Below are 24,383 nucleotides of genomic sequence, written 5' to 3' on the forward strand. Positions count from 1 at the left end.
AAGATTCTGGGGTTATTTTTTGCCAAATTATCAACAGAAGAGGGTTCAGCAGCTCCACCTCATGTTTCAGCATTGGAAAGCAAAAGACAGATTAATATTTCAGGAGTGCCAAATGTTCTGCAGTGTGCTTGACTGCATCCTGCAGCTATGTTATGATTGACAGTTTTCTCTGCAAAGTCAGAAGTTTAAAAAATCCAGCCTTGATGTTACACTGCCTGCTTAGCATTGTCAGCAATGGCATCCTTCTCCTGTTATCTTATTCAAGGCACCAATCCTAAAAGGGTTCAAGCTACTGTTCAAATATAAATTAAAGAAATTTCTTCAAAACTACTAAATATACATATACTAATAGTCACACAAGGCCTCTGTTGCTACTTTTGAATGAATGTTGAAATAACTCTGCATGTACTGCTGTTTTAAACATGGTGGTAAACCCAAGTCTTTGAATATGGTTGAATCTTCACTTGAATACTTTCCCATTCTGCAGATGGACTGGTTGACTGCATGGATCCCGACTGCTGCCTACACAGCGCCTGCCAAAACCAGCCATACTGCCGCGGATCACCAGACCCACTGGACATAATTGGTCAAAGCCAGCAGCCACCCTCCCAACAAGCTGCCAGGTCCTTCCATGACCGAATTAAGTTTCTTATTGAACCAGACAGCAGTCACGTCCTACCTGGGGAAAATCCTTTCAACAGCAGGTTAGTCTGTCAATGCTGAAATGAGTGCAGATAAATCTGACCACAGTGATGTAGCATGTTGTCTATTTTGTTAAAATCTAATAGAGTTTGTCCAAACTATTTTCCAAGCACACTTTAGATTGTTTCCTTAAGCCACTGAAACACATTGGAGTCTCTTAGCAAGGAGATTGGTTCAGTACTCTGCTCGGAGTCAGATGATTTTAAGCTTCATTCCTGGATCTGACACTTCAATAGGACGGTTACCATAGCTAATACCACCACACTTGGAGTATTGTGTTCAGTTCTGGTTGCCTCATTATAGGAAGGATGTGGAAGCTTTAGAGAGGGTGCAGAGGAGATTTACCAGGTTGTTGCCTGGATTGGAGCATGTCTTATGAGGATCGGTTGAGCAAGCTGGGGCTTTTCTCTTTGGAGAGAAGAAGGATGAGAGGTGACTTAATAGAGGTGTACATGATGATAAAAGACAGATCGAGTGGACAGTCAGAGACTTTTTCCCAGGGTGACAATGGCTAACACGAGGGGGCATAATTTTAAGGTGATTGGAGGAAGATAACAGGGATGTCAGGGGTAAGTTTTTTTTTGTTACACAGTGGTGGGTGCGCAAAATGCACTGCCGGCAGAGGTTGTGGGGGCAGATACATTAGGGACATTTAAGAGACTCTTAGATAGCCACATGAATGATAGAGAAATGGAGGGCTATGTGGGAGGGAAGGGTCAGATAGATCTTAGAGCAGGATAAAATGTCGGCACAACATTGTAGGCTGAAGGGCCTGTACTGTGCTGTAATGTTCCATGTTCTACCGCAAACATGCTGAACAACATTTTTATCTGAATCAACTTTAGTTAGGCAGTGTCAGTTGGTGGTGGAAGTCTCAATGTTCCTTTTCTCTTGCTAGCATGTATATGAAGTGTCCCAGGGCAGCATGTTGGCTCAGCTTTCTATTATTTTTGCCTCTGGTTGCTTCTCCTTTCCTAAAGGCGATGGGTCCCTATTGGGATGCAGTCACACAGCACCCATCAGTACTCCACTGAACACTGCTTCCCTACTTGGGTGCAATCATGCAGTCTCCATCTGCCTCTGTTACTTTTACCAAGGAGTATTCATCAGTGGTCAGACTGAACAATGAATGATGACTGCAAGGGCATCAAACCTCAGCCTAATCCTGTTCTCTCCCAACCTCTGTACCTTCTGGTTTGGAGATGCAGTTCTTATGGACTTTTACCTTCTCCTCCCAACAACTCCAGGCAAGATTAGTACACAACAGGGGTGGAACCCAAAAGAATAGTCCTAACTAATTTCCTCAAAAGGCAGTAGTAGGAATGCACCAGTTGGCTGCCTGTCATATTAAAGGAAGCCAAACTGGCCAGGTTATGCCAGGAAATGGCAAGAAGTTCAGGTATTCAAATCTGGCCGCTGTCTTTAAGGAGTTTGTACATTCTTCCCGTGACTGCGTGTGTTTCCTCTGGGTGCTCTGGTTTTCTCCCACATTCCAAAGATGTGGTACAGGTTAGGAAGTTGTGGACGTGCTACGTTGGTGCCAGAAGCATGGTGACACTTGCGGGCTGCCCCCAGAACACTCCACACAAAAAAATATGTATATCGAAGCACAATGAAATACATGTGACTAGTAAAGATATCTTAATCTGAAAGATATCTATCATAGTCACAGAGCCATACAGCACAGAAATAGGCCTTTTGGCCCACGATGTCTGTGTCAACCACCAAATCCTCATTTCCAAGACCTCCATGTTCTTATATTTTATTTCCCAACTAATGAAAGCCAGCATCCCATATGTCGTCTTCAACACCTTATCTTCCTGTGTTGCCATCTTTGGGGATCTATGGACTTGTACACCACGGTGAACAAGCTGTGTGCAAAGACCAGAGAACATAAAATTGCTACCTTTAAAGCAGAGAAGATTAAGGGAAAATTTAGTGGAACTGTTCAAAATTGCAAGGGATGCTGATAGACCACAAGGAAAAATTGTTTCTGCTAGCAGGAGAGAGCCTAATCAGGGGACACAGATTTAGATATTTGGCAAAAAGAGCCAGAGATGAGGTGGGGAAAAAATTCATTAATGCAGCAATTTTTGTTATGGTCTGGAGAACCCATGTGGTGGAAGCTAATTCAGTAATGACTTTCAAAAGGGAGTTGGATAAGAATTTGTAAAGTAAAATAATTCCCTAGCCATAAAGGAAGAACAGGTTTGAGGGACCAACTGGATACCTCATAAGTGACAGCATGGACAGGATAGGTCTAATGGTCTCACTGTTCTACAGAATGCATTGAAGAGTGAGAATCTAGATGATGTTCAATGTTTAGGTGAATGGAATTGTGGTGCAGAGAGTCATGGAAAGGAACTGAATTTAACAGAAAATTAGAGTAGAAAGAATCCACATTTTTAATGATGGACGCTTGAATTTACAGATGTACGAGGGTAGTCAAAGAAAAATCTCTTGCATTTGTAGACCACTTTTCATGATATCCAAAAATACTTTACTGCCAACAATCAATTTTGTGATGCACAACCTATTATGTAAACAAATACTGTAACCAAGTGCAGGTAGTTATAGAAATTCAGAATTGATCAAAACTTACTGATATACTCACTAATTTTTTTTCCCCACAATCATTTCAAAGCCATTTTAATCTGCTTTAATCCAAGCTTGTTTGGAAGTTCTTGTGGATAAGAACAGTACAAAGTAAGATTTCCATGCAGTCAACAGCTCGTGTCTACTTAAGGTGGCTTTAATGATCTGTAAAAATATGGTTACTAACACAGCTTTAAATATGTTAGTTGAAAACGTTAATAGTCCATGGGATCCAAGACAAGGTGGTGAAGGTGGCATACAGGATGCTGGCTTCCATTAGCTGGAGCACAGAATATAAAGACATGGATGTCATGGTACAACTTTATAAAACCTCGGTTAGGCAAAGGTGGAGTATTATGCGCAGTTCTGATCACCACACTATAGGAAAGACATGATTACACTGGAGTGGGTACAGAAGAGCTTCACCAGGATGTTGCTTGGGATGGAATGTTTGAGCTATGAGGAGAGACTGGGTAGGCTGGATTTGTTTTCCCTGGAGCAGAGGAGGCTGAGCAGGACCTAATTAAGGTATGATTAGTTATGAGGAACATGGATAGGGTGGATAGTGAGAAACTTTTCTGCATAACAGTGGGCACGAGTTTAAGGTAAGGAGTATAAAGATTAGAGGGGAACTGAGAAAGAATTTTTCACCAGTGGGTGGTCGCAATCTGGAATGCACTGCCTGAGAAAATGGTGGAGGCCGGTACACTCACAACATTTAAAAAGTATCTGGATGAGAACTTGAATTGCAAGATGTAGAAAGCTATGGTTCAAGGGCTGCTAAATGGGATTTATAGATAGGTCGACATGGACACAGTGGGCCAAAGGGCCTGTTTCTGTGATGTAGAGCTCTCTGGATTTCTAGAATTAACAAGTTGTCCTGCCTTCACAAGCACACTAAACTCCCTTTCTGAAATTTAGTCCCATCACTTCAGAAGAGGAGTCCAGTGTGCATATTTTGCACTTAGTACCTTAAACACAGGACGAATGTTTCCCCTCCTGTTTTTTTTTTAAAAAGAGAATGACTAATTTGAAGCTATGGTGTTGCAGTGATTGTCCATCCTTCTTACTTAATAGTACATTGTTTACTCACAAGCTGTCCATAACTGGACTGCAGTGTATTACCCGGTTGATTGCACATCCACTTTGATGACAATGATGTTTAATTTCCTGGAGAGGTGCAGAGAGAAGGATTTCAGTGTGGTTACATTGAAATGTCTTTAAATAATTGATTATGCAGAGGAAATCTCTGCAAACATTTTACAGGAAAAAAAAACATGTTAGAGTGCAGATTACAGATTTGCTAAGGCTGTTTGTTGGCATCCCATCTGTTTGGATTCAGGTATCACTAAGCTGAAGCTGTTTTATCTGGGAACTGTAAAGGCTATACTATAGTTGAAGCAAAAAATTGAAAATAATATTAATAAATACCCAAGTGGGATACTGATTGTTAACCTGACTGCCTGGTGTACCAATCTGTTTTGGTTTCTATCATATGAACAGTAGCAAGACAGTGTTGTAGGATATTTAATGCATCACAGATATCTTTCACGAACTGCTTCTCATTTAATAGGTGCAAACAAGCAATCACCTCAAATAATATGCAAGTATCAGATATCTGAAATAAAAACAGAAAAATCAAAGCAGATCTGTCAGCAGCTGCAAAGGAAAGGACAGTTCGGTCTGCATCAGATCCAAAGACTAACTGATAAGCAAGTGTTTCCACATGTTGGAAGGAGATAGAGAATCAGAAGGGACAAGGAAGAAAATGGGCAGCTCTGTGACTTTTAACAAGATCTATAAATTGCTTAATAATGACCACTAAAGTGTATGAAGCATCATCAATTCAGGACAAAGTTGCATAGAACTAGCTCTATGTAACTTGGTCCCCACTACAAAATCAGAAAGTAACAGCTTTGTCAGGCAAGCCCTTCCAGTAAGTTCCCCACTTGAATTTGATTTGGGTTCTACTGTGCTGTGTGGACATGAGAGAAGGAATCAGTTATTTTTATATCACAGGACTCCAGAACAGAAACAACATGCCACTTCCAGTCCATCTGCATAAGCTTCAGTTGATAGGCCATGCATCTCCTGGTGTCTATAGACAAAAATGGGCATACTTTTCCTCCTGCCTATTTTACCTGCTGTCACTGTGTAAGGATTGGTTCAGACATCTCACAGTAGCTTTCTCAGCTGGAATCAGAGGGGAAAAGGAGAAATCTGGCCACACACTGGGTACAAGAGATGCACAGAAGGGAAGCAACCGTGTAGAGATCAGGCTTTTCCTGACCAAGGAACAGAGTCAGGGAGCAAGCTATTCAGATTGCATTCTTTAGCTTGACAGATAGAGACTTGAAAGCAAGTTGCACCTGCAGGGTTTTGAATTGTGTTCCATGAAGACCAGAAGGAAGCAGTATAAAGAACATTTAGAAATTACCTATGAGTGACATTAAGAGTCACAACTGCAGGATCTGCACCTGAAAATGATGACTTGCATCTTGTTCAAGTGCTTTGTCTGAGAAAACAGTGTCGTCTTCATGCTGTTAATGGGAGATCCTTTGCGATCCACTAATCATGTTGCTTCCCCTGGTTCAGGTTAAATGGATAACCCTTTAAAAGTCTGTCAAGAACTCTAAATCAGGCTGATAAATGATTTTAATAAAGATCCTAATTGGGTGCAGTAGCAGTGCACAAATTACTTAATGAGCTTTTTTATGAATTTGTAACTATTTTTAAATAAAGTGAGAACAAAAGCATGAAGATGCCTTTCCACAGCATGTGCTCCTGATGTACAGCAACAAAATTTGGACATCTCCATGTAACCTGGTTCAGTTTAACCAGTCAGTTTACTAAGGCTTGTGGAATGACTATTTCCTGGTTCCTTTCTTTCCCACCACCCATCCTCAAATCCAAATTAAGTTCCAGCTAGTTTTAATAATAAACCTATTACTCATTGACATGTTAAGGTGAAGTATCACAAGTGCAATCAAAGAACATGGGGAAAAGGAGCTGCATGCATTCCAATTGTAAGACAATGATCATATTGATCTTGATAAGTTGTCAGGGGAATCCCTCCATTAAATCAGAATATCTGAAATAAAATTAATGTTTCATGAAGATGAATTAGTTAAGAATGTCCTTGCCTGCATTATTTGATCACATTTTCTCTAATGGCATTTTCCAGCAGTGTTTTTATTGACAGAGCATGCCTGCTCACAAAACATTCTTTCAAAAGGTGTTTGATTCCTATTTTTACTATTTTCTTCCCTTGCTCTTCTACCACAGCCTGAGCTCTGTTATCAGAGGGCAAGTCCTCACAGCAGATGGAACACCCCTCATCGGAGTGAATGTGTCCTTTCTGCACTACCCACAATATGGCTACACCATCACACGCCAGGATGGAATGTGAGTCTTTGCAAGTCGGAATAAAATGCTCGTGTATCATCGAAGCTTGCGAGGCAACAGCGACGAGGTTTTAACTTAAAGACAATGTATATTATGCATATATTTTCATTTCCATAATCCAGATGTGCTACAACTTCTGAAGCCCTGTGTTCAGTTGTTCATTTCCACCAAATGTGATTTGTGTGATGGCTTGGGTAATTGTCTTACTTGGGAATACAAACAGAGCACCAAGTTCAGACTTGTAATTTTTTGACTAAGAGCATCCCAGTTCTGCCTGACAGCAGCTGTGGAAATTGAACCACTGCAGAGTGTTGGAGAAATGCAACTTAAATGCCCTGCCTCTGGTTGCCTTGATCAAGGTAGCATGAATTAAACAATGGCCAGTTTCCTTGGTTTGGCTGACAGATTGAAGTTTAAAAATGGATCCCCAGTAGGAAGCACAAAAAGGGTCATACAGAAATAACAGTGCACTGTGCTGTGCTGCTGAAATTCATTCAATTGAATCATTTGGAATTTCAGTGACAGAAGACAAGGTGCTGAATTTATAATTTAGTGTGTTTACTGCTACTGACCAGAGATAAATTTCCAGGCAAGAATGTTTTTGTCATGCCACGGTCCAAAATTGGATAAAAGAAAGCTCAGGTGTATTGTCTCTTTTCGAAAGACAAATGCAACAGGAGCTGATTTTTGAAGAGAGATGAAAGGTCACAGATCTGAGGTGTTTCTGTCTTTACAGATGCTGCCTGGGCTGCTGAATGTTTCTAGCACGAAGTGTTTTATTTCTGTTCCAAGTTGGAACCAAAGCCAAATCATTATTTTTATAATTTATTTCTAAATTGTTTGGTAAAAAGAGCATCAAATAACAAGTTGTTTGGTACCAGAAAAAAAAAAAGGCACTTTCCAGCCCTCTAAGCTGGAAGCTAAGAACAATTTCAGATCAGAAGAACATAAGAAATAGGAGCAGGATGGACCATCTGGCCCATCGAGCCTGCTCCGCCATTCAATAAGATCATGGCTGATCTGGCCATGGATTCAGATCCACCTACCTGCCTTTTCCCCATAACCCCCAATTCCCCTACTATGCAAAAATCTATCTAACTGTGTCTAAATATATTTAATGAGGTAGCCTCCACTGCTTCCCTGGGCAGAGAATTCCACATATTCACTACTCTCTGGGAAGAGCAGTTTCTCCTCATCTCCGTCCTAAATCTATTTCCCCTGAATCTTGAGTCTATGTCCCCTAGATATAGTCTCACCTAACAGTGGAAACAACCTTCCTGCCTCTATCTTATTCAACCCTTTCATAATTTTATATGTTTCCGCAAGATCCCCTCTCATTCTTCTGAATTCCAGCAAGTATAGTCCCAGGTGACTCAATCTCTCCTCATAGGCTAACCCCCTCATCTCCAGAATCAACCTGGTGAACCTCCTCTGCACTGCCTCCAAAGCCAGTATATCCTTCCTCAAATAAGGAGACCAGAACTGCACACAGTACTCCAGGTGCAGCCTCATGTACAGTTGCAGCATAACCTCCCTGCTCTTAAATTCAATTCCTTGAGCAATGAAGGCCAACATTCCATTTGCCTTCTTGATAAATCGTCACACCTGCAAACCAACCCTTTGCAATTCATGCACAGGCACCCCCAAGTCTGTCTGCACAATAGTATGCTGCAATCTTTCACTATTTAAATAATAATCTGATCTGTTTTTCCTTTCAAAGTGGATGACCTCAGATTTACCAACATTGTACTCCATCTGCCAGACCCTTGCCCACTCACTTAACCTATCTATAATCCCACTGCACACTCTCCACATCCTCTGTACAATTTGCTTTTCCACTCAATTTAGTATAATCAGCAAACTTAGATACACTACACTTTGTCCCCTCTTCCAAATCGTTAATGTATATTGTGAACAGTTGCAGGCCCAGCACCGACCCCTGCGGCACCCTGTTCACCACTGATTGCCAACCAGAGAAACACCCATTTATCCCAACTCTGCCTTCTATTGGTTAACCAATCCTCTATACATGCTAATACATTACCCCCAACTCCATGCATCCTTATCTTATGGATAAGTCTTTTATGTCGCACCTTATCGAACGCCTTCTGGAAATCCAAGTATACAACATCCACCTGTTCCCCTCTATCCACTGCGCTCATTATATCCTCAAAGAACTCCAGTAAGTTTGTCAAACAGGACCTGCCCTTCCTGAATCCATACTGTGTCTGCCTGATGGAACCACTTCTATCCAGATGTCTATTTCTTCAAGCATTTTCCCAACAACAGACATTAACCCAACTAGCCTATAGTTACCTGCCTCTTGCCTACATCCTTTTTTTAAAACAGTGGCATGACGTTCGCTGTCTTCCAATCTGCCGGGACCTGCCCAGTGTCCAGAGAATTTTGGTAAATTATCACAAGCACCTCTACTATAACTTCTGCTATTTCTTTCAGTACCCTGGGATGCATCCCATCAGGACCAGGGGACTTGTCTACCTTCAGGCCCACTGGTTTGCTCATCACTACCTCTTTAGTGACAGTGATTGTATCGAGGTCCTCACCTCCCATTGCATCCATAACATCTCTCTTTGGCACGTTAGAGCTGTCCTCCACCATGAAAACCAACACAAAATAGTCATTCAAGGTCTCAGCCATTTCCATATTACCCAATATTAATTCCCCCTTCTCATCTTCCAAGGGACCTACATTTACTTTAGCCACCCATTTCCACTTTATACAATTATAAAAACTTCTACTATCTGTTTTTATATTTTGTGCTAGTTTACTTTCATAAAATATCTACCCTTTCCTTATTGCTTGCTTAGTAGTTCTTTGTTGCTTTTTAAAGTTTTCCTAATCTTCCAGTTTCCCACCACTCATGGCAACTTTGCATGAGCTTTTAGCTTGATGCCTTCTTTTATTTCCTTAGTTATCCAAGGCTGCTCTCCCCACCCTTACTGTCCTTGCTTTTAACTGGAATATACTTTTGTTGAGCACCGTGAAAAATCTCTTTGATAGTCTTCCACTTTTCCTCAACTGTCCCACCATATAGCCTGCGTTCCCAGTCTACGCTAGCCACCTCCTCCCTCAGCCCATTGTAGTCTCCCTTGTTTAGGCATAATACATTGGTTTTAGATCGAACTATTGCACCCTCCATTTGTATGCGAAATACAATCATACCATGATCACTCTTTCCAAGAGGATCCCTAACTACAAGATCATTAATCTTACCTGTCTCGTTGCACAGGACCAGATCTAAGATAGCATGTTCCCTTGTAGGTTCACTAACATGCTATTCAAGAAAGCTATCATGGATGCATTCTGTGAAATCCTCCTCAAGACTGCTTCGACCAACTTGATTCGCCCAATCTATGTGGAAGTTAAAGTCACCCATGACAACAGCCATTCCATTCTTACATACATCAAATATTCCTTGGTTTACTGCCTGTGCCACTGTAATATTATTATTCAGTGGCCTGTAGACAAGTCCACCAGTGATTTTTTTCCCTTTCCTATTCCTAATCTCTACCCAGATGGACTCAACATTCTGCTCCTTGGATCTCATATCATGTCTCACTAGTGCCCTGATCGCATCCTTAATTAAGAGCGCTACCCCACCTCCCTTACCTTCCTGCCTATCCTTCCATGTTATCTGATACCCTTGGATTTTTAATTCCCACTCATCTGCACCCTGCAACCACATTCCTGTAATGGTCACTAAATCATACCCCTTTGTACTAATTTGTGCCACAAGTTCACTGACCTTCTTTCGAATACCACAGGCATTCAGATAAAGTGTCCTTACACCCATTGCCCCTTTAGAATCTAGTAACCTTTGCGTCCTTTGCATTTAACTTTTCTGTACTCTACTCTTACTTTTCTCTTTTCTATCTTTTGCTCTGGTCTCTGCTTTGCTTCCCTCTGTCTTTCTGCACGGATTCCCATCCCCCTGCCATGTTGGTTTAAACCCTCTCCAACAGCACTAGCAAACAATCCCCCTAGGACATTGATCCCAGTCCTGCCCAGGTGTAGACCGTCCAGTTTGTACTGGTCCCACCTCCCCCAGAATCGGTTCCAATGCCCCAGGAATCTAAAACCCTCCCTCCTGCACCACTGTTCAAGCCACATATTCATCCTAACTGTGCTGCTATTGTTACTCTGACTAGCACATGGCACAGGTCGTAATCCTGAGATTATTACCTTTGAGATCCTACTTTTTCATCTATCTCCAAGCTCCCTAAATTCAGCTTGTAGGACCTCATCCTGCTTTTTTCCTATGTCATTGGTAGCTACATGCACCATGACAACTGGCTGTTCACCCCCCCCCTTCCAGAATACCCTGCAGCTGCTCCGAGACATCCCTGACCCTTGAACCTGGGAGGCAACACACCGACCGGGAGTCCCGTTTGCAGCCACAGAAGCTCCTGTCTATTCCCCTTACCATGGAATCCCCTACAACTACAACTCTGCCGCTCTTTTTCTTGCCCTCCTGTGCAGCAGAGCCACTCATGGTGCCATGATCCTGGCTACTGCCGCCTTCCCCTGATGAGCCATCTCCCCCAACAATATCCAAAGCGGTATATCTGTTTTGGAGGGAGATGACTGCAGGGGACTCCTGCACTACCTTCCTGCTACTGCTCTGCCTGTTAGTCACCCATTCTCTATCTTTCCCTAGGCCTTTAAACTGCAGTGTGACCAACTCACTGAACATTCTCAGCATCGCAGATGCTCCAAAGTGAATCCATGTGCAGCTCCAGTGCTGTCATGAGGTCTGTCAGGAGCTGCAGCTGGACACACTTCCTGCACACGTAGTCATCAGGGACACTGGCAGCCTCCCTGAGTTCCCACATTGTGTAGGAGGAGCATGACACGGGTCTGAGCTTACCTGCCATGACTAAAAAGCTTTGAGGGAAAATAAAGAGACAGAAAAAATGAATAAGAACCTCCCCTCACCTTAGTGTTGCTCGCCCTCCTCACTGAAGCCTGGTATTCACAGGTTGAAATTCACTCTCAAAATGGCTGCTCCAAAACGGCCACTCCACTTGACCCTAACTTTTTATTAGCTGCTGGTAATTAACTAATTAGCTAATCAACTATTAGCTAACAATTAGCTGACTTACCTCTTAAATTCCTGCAAGTGAAACTCCCAAGAAAGCAAGGAGACTCACTTCTTTTCAAATCTCCCGCTTTTGCTCCAAGTCACCAATTCCTTCGCCTCAGCTCCCCACTCTAACACTGGCCCACTCTCACAATGGCTGCTCCACTTGACCCTTACTTTTTAATTGGCTGCTGTTAACTAGCCAATGAGCCAATCAACTATTAACAACTTGCAAATGTGCCTCTTTTAGACTCCTGCAAACTCACAAGCACACAGACTCACCTCTTCAAATCTCCCACTCCAAATCTTGCTCCATGTCCCTTAAGCATCATTATCCTGGACGGTGCGCAAACAAAAGCCTTTTCACTGTATCTCGGTACATGTGACAGTAATAAACCAATACCAATTTCATATCATAAGCACTGTTGCCCTTTTCACACACACCAGCTGTTGACATTGACTCTGCTATTCCTATAGACTGAACATCCATCTTGATCTCACGCAAACCAAGGCCCCTCCATTGGCTCCGTCTACACTTTTCGCTGTCTTGGAAAAGCAGCCAACATAATCAAGCACCCCTTCCACCCCGAACATTCTCTCTTCTCCCCTTTCCCATTGGGCAGAAGATACAAAAGCTTGAGAGCACGTACCACCAGACTCAACAGCAGCTTCTAACCTGCTGTTATCAGATTCTTGAATGAATCTTTCAAACGCTAAAGATGAACTCTTGATTTCCCAATCTACCTTGCCATGACCCTTACACCTTACTCGTACCTGAACTGCATTTTCTCTGTAGTTGCAACACTATATTCTGCATTCTGTTTTCTTTTCACTACCTTAATGCGCTTATGTATGGCATGATCTGACTGGATGACACGCAAACAAAAAACTTTTCACTGTATCAATCAAACAAAAAAATTTTCACACGTAACAATAATTTACCAATATCAATCATATTTTCCTGTTCCCACCTCCTTTTCCTTAGCACTATCATCCTTTCTGTCTAGAAATCTCATCATCCTCAGTCCTCCTTCCCTGCTTTCACACAAAATTTTCTTTTGAGTCCTTCTCTCTGCTCCCACTTTCCTTAACTTCCTCAAAACTTGTTGCGTCCCCAGCTTTTTGCATTCCTGATGAGTGATATTTGGCCTGACATTAACCTTGGTTTTCCACACATGCTGACTTGCTGAGTATTTCCAGCATTATCTGTTTTCAGTTCTGAAAGCAAAAAGGCTTTATGATACTAAAAATAAAGCCTGGTTCTGTAATTTTGTTTAATGCTTCAAGCGATAGTGATCTTTCTGCTATAATTCTTTTCATCAGGTTTGATCTGCTGGCAAATGGTGGAGCCTCCCTCACCCTGTGCTTTGAACGTGTCCCATTCATCACCCGGCATCATACCGTGTGGATTCCTTGGAATGTTTTTTATGTGATGGACACCATGATCATGAAGAAGGAAGAGAACGAGATTCCCAGCTGTGATCTGAGTGGATTTGTGAGGCCGAATCCTGATATCTTGGCTTCCCCTCTCTCCACCTTCTTCCGCACATCTCCGTCGGAGAGTCCCATCATTCCTGAGACACAGGTATGTAGAGTCGTACATCCTCTTCACCTACAGCAGGTAATGAAAGCAATGAGAAATGTCCAAATGTTCAGAGTATTGGTTGGTGTATCGGATCAACCATTTTAATTGTGTTATTCCTTTTTCTGCATTCTTCTTCATTTGCTCTCCTCAACACCTTTCAACACTTAGCAGCTGCTGTCTGGCACCTCACACCAGTGAAGGACCAATCCACATGAAGAATGTTCAATTTTCATTACATTTATAAAACACCTGGATGAGTACTAGAAGAGCCATAAAGCACAGAGCTACAAACCAAGAGCTAGGATGTGGAATTTAACCTAAAGTCTGCTTTAAACCAGCATGGATATGAAAGGCTAAGTGGCCTCTTTCAATGCTGCAGATTTCTATGATTCATTAAACCACGGCACATACCGTGGGGTTTGTTGGATTAACAAGTAACTGCATTTTGTCTGCAGCTGCAACACTATATTCTGTATTCTGTTTTCACCACCTCGATGTACTTATGTGTGGCATGCTCTGACTGGATGGCACTCAAACCAGGGAAGGGTGAGAAAAGGCCATTGAAGCTCATGTTGTGCTTTCCTTGTGTAGCATGCTCCCCACCACTAGCATGCAAACAACTAGTGAGGGGCCTAAAAATAGAAAATAATGAAGTTTGCTGTTAATTTTATACTCGACTGCTAATATGTAATTTGCAGCACGGAAAGAGGCCATTCAGCCCATAGCGTTCATGCTAGCCAAACAAGGACAGGGTTAAATACCACATCACAGTTCCTGGTCCATTTGGCCCCAGCAGCCTATGCTAGTGTTGTGTCCCACATCATTACGCACTATCAGCATAATCTTTCATTCCCTTCTGAATCATGTACTTATATCAGCTATCCATCAGTGAACTTGTGCTGTTTGCCTGAACAGCTCCGTGTGGTCGGACGTTCCATATTCCTGTCGCGCTCTGGGTAAAGAAGGTGTCCTGAGTTCTTGTTATCTCGAAGACAAGACCGCTGGTAGCAAAACATAATTATTCCTACTCAGTAAAAGTGGGGATTGTTCTGATCTTTTCCAGCCTCACTTCTTTCTCTCAGAAAAGGGAGGTAATTAATCCCTGCTCTCACCATTTACTGTCACCAACAGGGGAAACCCAGTGGAACAGTGGAAGGTTCTGGCCAAATCCCTCTGCTCAGTGATGCATTGCATTCATCTTCTAACATGTAGAATCATCATATTACCTTAGCATTATAGCATATTTTGATTACAAGGCTTACGTTCGCGCACCTGGGGTCTGTGCTGCTATAAACTTCGTGGCACTATGTTCAGCCTTCGATCAAATTCCCCATTCCATATTCATGGCCCCATCTGTACAGTCTAATGAAGTGTTAGTAATGCCTGCCCAGGAGAAATCACAGTTGAAATGAAATAAGTGATTTTTTTTCTTAAAATCTCCCTTGTGGTTGTTGGTATTGTCATGGCCTTTGCTTCAACTGTAAATGAAGTCTCCCTTTCTCTCGACAATTTTCTCTCTTTCTCTGATTTTCTCTCTGGTGTAACTCCAGGTGCTTCATGAAGAGACAGAGATTCCTGGCACAGATCTGAAGCTCACCTACCTGAGTTCGCGTGCTGCGGGGTACAAGCCAGTTCTGAAAATCACAATGACCCAGAGCACGGTGCCGTTCAACTTGATGAAGGTTCACCTGATGGTGGCTGTGGTGGGCCGTCTGTTCCAGAAATGGTTCCCAGCGTCGCCAAATCTGTCCTACACCTTCATCTGGGACAAAACCGATGCCTACAATCAAAAGGTCTACGGTTTGTCTGAGGCAGTCGGTAAGTCGAAACAGTTTCACCCAGACAAATTTTGTGACTGTGTATCTCAGACTTTATCTCTCTGCTTCCAAAGATACAAGCACATGGGTTTCAACACAGCCGCACCAGTATATCAGAGTGGTATCAATACCACCGATTCCTGGCAAATTATTTGATTGTGATGCTTGTACATACAAGCTTGATACTGCCCTCAACAATTTCCATACTTGGCTACTTTCCATAGAGGTTATTGAGAGTTAAGAACCCATCAGAATTTTGGAGCATTGAAGTAGACCCATTGTGGTTGAAAGTGATATCTATGTTGTCCCAGGAGACACAAGAGACTGGAGATGCTAGAATCTGGAGCAACAAACAATCTGCTGGAGGAACTCAGCGGATCGAGCGGCATCTGTGGAGGGAAAGGATTTGTCAACATTTCAGATCAAAACTCTGCATCAGGACTGAAGGACCAGTGAGAAAATTTTTTCCCAGTTCATCTCAAATCCTCTTGTAATTTTGAATACCTCTGCCGGATCTTCTCTTGGTCTCTTAATTAAAGGAGCCTCCTCAGCCAATCCCACTTTCTCCAGTCTTTCCTTATAACTCAGGAAGATAGGAACAGTCACGGTCCACCACTCAATGGAATTGTAGATGATCTGTGATCTAACACTACAAGCCAGTGTTCTCCCCATATCCATTCACATGTTTATTAAACAAAATTTAAAATTAATTATTAATAAGTTCTTATTTGAGCAGGGGAGTTCCAAATCTCTACAAGCCTCTGGATGCAGAAGTGCTCCCTAATTTCATCCCTTAACGACTTGGTCTTTTTAAACTATTTTTAAACTATTTAAATTGTTTTTTAAACTATGTCTCACAATCCCTGATGCCCAAACATTGAAAATTGTTTATCAACCCTATTAGAACCCCTTGTGATCTTGAAACCAGCAATCAACTCACTGCTTAATCTTCTGAATTTAGGGAATAAAGTTTCAGTTGCTCATTTCACAGTTTAACCCTTGGAATCCACGCATTAGTCCAGTTAATTATCACCACCTCTCAGGTCAATATATCCTTCCTAAGGTATGGTACCTTATATTGCCCACAGTGCTTCTGCTTTCATGCAGGAAGGGCTCTGCATTGCTACAAATAAAGCTTCTCTTTGCCTGATACAGGCTCAGTGAATTTCTCCTTTATTATCTCCATGGCCAGTTGTGTTGGACACAGCAGTCCACTTCCTCTTCCCGCCAGTACTGGCTCCACTTATTGTACACCTGGTGCCGCCTTGGCAGAAAGCAGCTAAGCCTGTACAGACTAAAATTCAAACTTGCCCTCTCTTGGTTTGAGGGGATTGGTTCTGTTCAGCACATTCAAGGGAGCCCAAGCTGGATATTATTATCAGGGTCCCCAGATCCCTACAGCAGTACCCGATGCTTAGTAAAAGGGTTGATTTTATCATTCATGTTAATTAACGGCATGAACTACAAGAAATGAGTCTCTACAAGATCTCTGAGGAGTCTTGTTTTTAAAGAGTCTTTTAAAATTAAGTGTTTTTTTAACCGCAGAGTGCAAAAATACATGGAGTTTCTAAAGGCAAACATTACGTCCAGCTTTTCATTGTGAAAAGCCATACACAAACACGCACACATACAAACATACAACATGCACACATGATCTTTGTGGAAGACAAGGAGATCAGTTGACCCATCAAATCCACGCTCTTTGCAGAGCAATCTATGTAGTCACATTGCTCCCATCAGTCCTACAAATTATCTTCTCTCAACTCCCTGTCCAAATCCCCTTTGAAAGCCCTGATTGATTGACCCTATTCCCTAATAGGCAGCGAGTTTCTGATCATAACCCCAATGGAAAAATGTTTTACCTCATCCCCAGTGTACCTTTCCTCCAAAACTTAAATCTGTATCCTCTGGTCTTTGAACTGATGGGCAATCTCCACCCTATTTACCCTGTCTGACAATCCTCACAATATTATAGATCTCTATCAAATCCCACTGAAAACTTTGTTCCAAGGACAACTCCAGCTTCTCTGGTGCAACCTTTTACCTGTAAATCCTCATACCTGCAATACAAATACATATATTCTCAAGATCTGCAGTTATATACGATCAATGTTTCTGTCCCTTCAAAACGCTTGTCGGAGTGCGACCATTTCTCAAGCATCACATTCCAACTACAGGAAGTGCCCAATTAATTTCCACCCCAGGAGAATATAAAGGACTGTTCTCCTTTGCAATGGAGAAAGCAAATGCAGATTGAGTGATGGCTTTGCAGAACACCTGCCCTCAGTCTGCAGGGGAGACCCTGAGCTTCCCATTACCTGCCACTTTAATTCCCCATCCCACTCTCACTCTGACCCATTGGTCTGTGGACTCCTGACCTGTCACAGTGAGACCCAACACAGGCTTGGGCAGCAGCTCACCTTATCTCTGGGCATTTTGCAGCCTTTTGGATTCAATATTCAATTCCACAACTTAAGGTAATTTGATTTCTCGTTCATCCATCTGTAATATTAGCTCAACTTTTTTTTGAAAGGGTGTTTCCCTTTTTTTCTCCCTCTGAGAGTGGAGGACATGCCTGACGTGATCTACAGCATCTTCCAAATCCACGACCAGCTAGAAGGACAAAGACAGCAAAAGCATCTCCACCTGGAAGTTTCCCTCCAAGCTACACAACATCCTGACTTGGAAGTACATCACCGTTCCCTCACTGGGTCAAAGTCCTGGAACTCCCTCCCTAACAACGTTGTGGGTACACCCACACCACAAGGACAGCAGCTGTCCGAGAAGGCAGCTCACCACCACCTTCTCGGGGTCAATTAGGGATGGGCAATTAAATGCTATCTCGGCCTGCGAAGACCTCATCCCTTGAAAGGTTAAAAAAAAGCCTTACCTTATCAGAGATATCTCCCACCCCTACCTGCCCTGCAGCTTCACAGGCTACTTTTCTCTCCTTCCTAGTTCTGATGAACGGTCTCCAAAATGAAACATTGACTCTGCTTCTTGTCCCACAGGTGCAGCCTGACCTGCTGAGTATTTGCGGCATTTTCTGTTTTTGCTTTAGATTACTAGCATCATGCAGTTTTTGACTTTCACTATAAAGGACAGGGCTTGGTTAAGTGGAGGATGCCCTGTATCACAGTGGCATTAACACATATTAAAGCTTATGAAGATCACTAATAGTTTCCTTCCATTTGATAAAATAGGGTACAGCATGATTTAATACTGACAATGAGGAGGGGGTCAATTATTGAGGGTGGATTTCTCATGTGTTTGACACATATTGTGAACACCTTATCCTCAGGTACTGAGTGTGCTTTATAAGGAGTGATGTACAATAAATATAACATTCCTGCTGCAACGGAAAAGGCAAGCAGGAAATTCAATTCAAGATTTAAAACTATACTGGAGTTTGGCAGGATGAATAAGAAAACACAGCAGCACAAGTGCGATAAAGGTCGCTGTTGTCCCCACCTGAGTGCACCTCTGCTTCCACCAGCCTTTCCTACATTCCAATCTGATCATAATTTCGAAATAATTTTCTTCATTTTTTTATTTGCCAATTATCATAAAACTGTGTCTGATTAACTGTACAGTTGTTAACTTATTGCATTGTTACAATGTTTTTTAAGCAAGGTTGCACAGAGTCTTAGAGATTCGGCCCAACTCATCCACGTTGACTGTATTGCCCAGAGAGCTGATCGCATCTGCTCACGTTTGCCCCATAGCCTTCAAAACCTTTCCTATCCACGTACTTATCTAGATGGCTTGTAATTGTTGCTAGTGTGCCCGTATCATTCCAAATACACACCACCCTTTGCATGAAGAAGCTGCCCCTGATGTCCCTTTTAAGTCTCTCGCCTCTGATCTTAAACCCGTGCCCTCTCGTTTTTAGCATCCCCTCCCTGGGAAAAAGACTATGTGCTTTCACCCTGTCTATGCCTCTCATGATCGTATATACCTCTATCTCCTACGTTCCAGGGACTAAAGTCCTAGTCTATGAAATAGTTTAGGTTTTTCCATGTACTTGAACCGCCAAGGCTTAGAAGGCTATGAACCTAATGCAGGTAAATGGGATTGGTGTGGAGAGGTACAGCAGCTGGCATGGACATGATGGGCTGAAGGGCCTGTTTCTGTGCTGTATGGCTCTATGATTCTATGACAACATATGTAATGCTGCCTATTAGGTGAAACTTTCCCTCAGTGGAACACTGGTATAAGAGCAGCATTCAGTTCCCCAGGTCTCTCACCATTCAAACATATCACGGCTACTCTGTTTCCCAACCATGTTGATCCTTAACCACTTGATATCATCACCTAAACAAATACTTTTGTCCCAAGTCTTGAAAGTTTCAATCCACTTCCAGCTTTTGGAAGAGGGAATTCTGAGTTCCTACGAGCCTCTGTGCAGAGAAGCGTTTCCTGATCATCTTTAACCCTCATGAATTTTGATTGAAAATATTCATCCTTGCCACCCAGTAATGATGTCTTTCTCTCTGCCCAGTTTCTGTCGGCTATGAGTATGAGTCCTGCCTGGATCTCATCCTCTGGGAAAAGAGAACTGCTGTTCTACAGGGCTATGAATTAGACTCTTCAAACATGGGAGGCTGGTCACTCAACAAACACCATGTTTTAGATGTCCAAAACGGTAAGTCTCTTGAACAGTGAGAAGCACGCGGTAGTTATCTGTCTGCAGCTTCAAATAAAAAGGGAGCATTTAGTGATTGCACTGTGAGCCGCAAGACAGGATCACAAGGTAATTGCCCTGTCAATGAAGTTTGGTGATCAAATTACTGTTTGTGAGTGATTTCTTGCACTTAAATTTGATGCGAAGAAAGAAAAGGGGGATAAATAACTGGATTTAATATTGAATTCTGCAACTTCAGATAACTTGATTTCTTTCTGTATCATTCATCCATCTGTGATATTGGATCAGCTTGTTTGTTGTTTCTTTTTCCCCCATTTTTTTCATTTGTTTTTCCTCTGGGAATGGAGGACATTCCCAGCCCGACCTGCCAGGCCTGTCTTCCTCCTCTGTATTTTGCAAATCCTACATTCTTTTGTCTATGTTCTCACTCTCTAACTGCTCCCATTCACTCATTGACCAGATAACTTTGTTTACAGCCTGTCCCCATGGTCACCCCAGTTTTACCCTATTAGAGGCATCACCCCTCCCCCACTGTCCCTGCAGTTTAAAAAGTTGTTTTTCGCCTTCCTCCCATTTCTAACAAAGGGTCTCTGAACTGAAACATCAGCTCTGCCTCTCTTCCCACAGATGTGGCCTGACCTGCTGAGTATTTCCAGCACTTTCTGTTTTATGTTAGACTCCTAGCATCTGCATTTTCTTGTGGTTTTCACTTCTGGATGCTGGTTTCCTGAAGACATCCTAATTACCACACTCTGTTGAACCCACCCCGTGAGAGATGGCTTACTGCCATCATTCACCAGAATGGATCAAAATTCCCAGAGCCAAGTGAAAACCCAGTATCAATTGTTTTCCATACAAAAGCACGTCGGTTTCATCTCTCACCCATATTCTGATTTGGGGCAGTAAGTAATGCAATACTGTTACAATTTCATATCATGGCAGTGGACCCTCATAATAGTCCTTTGCCAATGTGTAGATTTTTTCGAGTTATAGGATATAACAATTTTTACTATGGGAACACATGTGAGACTGATATGCCAATGCACTTAATTCAGTGATGAATTAAATTGCTCATTATGTTTATAAAATTCCCAGAGTAATTAAGTGTATACTAAACTAAATTGATGTATGACCATGGTTGGATAGTCAGCACATACTTGCTATATTGCACATAAACATTGCAAGAGTACAACTGATTTATTTATGGGAAACGCAATAGCTCCACATTTTTATGCTAGTTGCAACTCACAGAGAAATGGTTTGAGTAGGCTTCAGTGGCATTTTTGTTACTAAGCTAGGTGGCAAAGTGAGCTTTGAGGAGGAGGCAGAGAGGCTTCAGGGGAATATGGACAGGCTAAGTGAATGGGCAAAGACATGGCAAAATGAATCTAATTAAAACTGTGAGGTCATGATCTTTGGTAGAATAAACAGAAATGTGGAGTGCTTTTTAAATTTGAGCTATGGAAAGGTTTTGTGCTCTGAGGTACTTGGGCATCCTTGTGCCTTTGTATCAGTGAAAGCTTACATGCAGGTTAAGCAAGCAGCTACGAAGGTAAGTGGCATGTCGGCCTTTATTGCGAGAGGATTTAAATACAAGAATGGAGACATCATCCTCTAATTATATAAAGCCCTAGTGAGAAGGCATCTGGAATATTGTGTAGAGGTCTTGTTTCCCTTCCTCAGGAAGGAAATATTTGCTTATTCATCTGGCTGGGGTACCTAGAATCGCGACTGGTCTCACAATGAGATGTTAGCCACTCAAGGTAAAGGTGAGAAGACATTTCTTCACCCAGAGGTAGTGAATCTTCAGAATTCTGCTCCCAAAAGGCTGTGGAAGCTCAGTCACTGAGGATATTGAAGATAGGGAGTGGTAGATTTTTGGAAATTGAAAGGAACTGAGGAATATGGGTTGAGTGCGGGAATGTGGTGCTGAGGTAAATTACCAGCCATGACCTTATTGAACTGTAGAGAAGGCACAAAGGGCTGAATGGCCTTCTCCTGCTTCCGTTCCTTATGTGTCCAGTGGATTCCACTAATCCTCACCAGAGTTGTGGCAGGAGATTGGAAAACCCTCATCAGAATTCAAGGTCTTTATCACCTGTTCTTGGATTTTTATTTTTTTCTCAGATCAATGTGAGCTGATCTGAGAAAAAAAATAAAATGTCAGCAGGGTGTGGTAATTAGGATGTCTTCAAGAAACCAGCATCCAGAAGTGAAAATCAAAAATTTTTACAAACCTCAGTTGTATTTCATTGTAAATTCTGGAAAGTGTAAATTCCAGTTTTATCCCACATTAAACCAAGTTATTTTCATAGTAGTATCTGCAGATTTTTTCGTAATTTACTTACAAGCTGCATATCACCATAAATTACTGGCTGCACTTAACAAATAATATGAAGTGACACCATTTAACAATTTACTCATTGGCTGCAGTTGATTAGGTAATGAATTAAATTAGTTACTAAATTTAACAAACAAAGTTGAATACATATTTTAACCACATCAGATCTGAGGAACAACTACGTATGTTACGTCTATCAGAATTAATTCATTTAGATCTTTTTGGACCCATTTGCAGTATTGATCTGTATGAACGGTGTGAAAAACAAGCTTTTCAGGTACCTCGGTACAGGTGACAATAGTAAACTAATTCCAATTCCAATTTGTACTTGAGCAACATCATGGTGACCCAACTGGTCACAACTAATAATTAGATACAGTAAGTGATCACATCCATGTGGTCTTCACACTGAATTTGTTTCAAACTACTGCTGATCTTTTCTGTAAGCAAATGTGGGAGTGCTCCAGGTTATTTGCACAAATGGCAAAGAGATGAGGGACGTTTTGATCAAATTTGTCTTTGCCATCAGGAGTGAAAGGAGGAATGTTGCCCAGTACACCAAGAGCGACCCTTGGTATTTAAATGATTAGTGACTGATGATAGCGAGACTGCATCTATTGCCCTCCTTGAATTGTCATGAGAACGTCAGGGTGAGAGTGGATCTCCCCCCCTGATTTCATGAAAATCCTTATGCAGATGGCATTTTTTGCTAGCAGAGAATTCGAGGAACTGTGAATGAACAGTCCATGTCAGAAAGATGTGCAAGTTGAAGAGGAACTTTAATGATGTAATATTGCCATGAAATCAGAACAAGATTAGTTTTATGTGAACCTTTCACTGAACTGCATCCTCCCTCAGTCTATGCCTGGCCATAGTAGGAAACACATTTGGGGTGGTGGGGGGGTGGGGGGCAGAGGGAAGAAAACATAAAATGCTGGAAATACAACAAATTTTCTGTTTTACTTCATATCTGCAGTATTTTGCTTTTGAAACACTTGAAAAGTTGGAAGAGGAATTTAATCCAAGCTTTTAATATTTACTGTGAAGGCATACTGGTTAATTTACTGAAATGCTGGAACTGTACTGAAAATCCCAAGATATGAGTTCAAATCCCGCAATAGCAAATGGGGAATTCCAACTCTGCTAATTGAAAGGCTGGTCAGTAATAAAGATTGCAAAACAACCTGATTGTGTGAAACAACATTTTCACAGCAATACCCTTAAGGGAAAAGAAATCTGCTGTCCTTGCCCACTTTGTGATGCCAGACCCACACCCATGTGGTTGGTTTTGACCTACCCTCCAAAATGTCCCAGCAAGCCTTTCGGTTACAACAACCAGTCAACCTTTACCACCATCTCAAGGACAAGCATGTAGAATCATGTAAAACTGAGGCCTTTCCGCCCATTGTGTCTGCTGGTTGAAAAAGAATTACCAAGCCTTACCCTAGTTTCTGGCCCGAAGTCTGTAGCCCTACAGGTCACAGTTCTTCAAGTACTGAGAAGCTGACAGAGGCAGGCACTCCCACAATGTTCAAAACACATGTGGATAAGTATTTGAATCACCAAGGCAGAGTTGGCTAAAGACCAAATGCTGGATAATGGGATTAGTATAGACAGGTTCCTGATGGAACAGGCCAGTTTTCTTGAACCCACGTCTACCACTTCCTCTGGCAGCTTGTCCCATATACACACCGCCCTCTATGTGGAAAAACTTGCCCCTCAGTTCCCCTTTAAATCATTCCTCCCTCACTTTAAACCTATGCCCTCTAGTTTTAGACCTACACTGGCTTTAAGAGCACAGACTGCGATAATCCATCTTATCTGTGATCCTCATGATTTTATAAACCTAGTCAATGTTTCAGTCAGTGAAGGATCAAGGAAATATTCTTGGTGGCAACACAGTAGAAAATAGCAGAACAAAGATGAAAGACGTTCCTACTGGAACACAATAACACAAGAAAATAGAAGCCACCCAGCCCCTCAAGCCTGCCCCACCATTCAATGTGATCACGGCTGATCTCGCCCAAGCCTCATCTACTCTCCTTTTCCAGTTCCCCATAGCCCTCAATTCCCCAATCTGTCAAAAATTAATTTACCTCCTCTTTAAATACTACCAATGATTCAGCCTCCATACCCTTGTGGGCAGAGAATTCCAGAGGTTCATCACCCTCTACAAAAAGTTCCTGTGCACT

At 42.1% G+C, this 24,383-nt stretch overlaps 1 protein-coding gene across 1 annotated transcript in view; it reads left to right on the forward strand.

Annotated features, from left to right (window-relative positions):
* tenm3 (teneurin transmembrane protein 3) overlaps positions 1-24,383 on the forward strand; it is a 712,909-nt gene that overhangs the window by 639,375 nt on the left and 49,151 nt on the right. Inside the window, exons 19-23 of the mRNA XM_052020035.1 lie at positions 488-704; positions 6,583-6,702; positions 13,127-13,388; positions 14,939-15,206; positions 19,707-19,850. Of these exons, the coding sequence (XP_051875995.1) occupies positions 488-704; positions 6,583-6,702; positions 13,127-13,388; positions 14,939-15,206; positions 19,707-19,850 (1,011 nt within the window). The remainder of the gene's footprint in view (positions 1-487; positions 705-6,582; positions 6,703-13,126; positions 13,389-14,938; positions 15,207-19,706; positions 19,851-24,383) is intronic.

The sequence above is a fragment of the Pristis pectinata genome, chromosome 7 (assembly GCF_009764475.1).
Source record: "Pristis pectinata isolate sPriPec2 chromosome 7, sPriPec2.1.pri, whole genome shotgun sequence".
Classification (NCBI taxonomy): Eukaryota; Metazoa; Chordata; class Chondrichthyes; order Rhinopristiformes; family Pristidae; genus Pristis; species Pristis pectinata.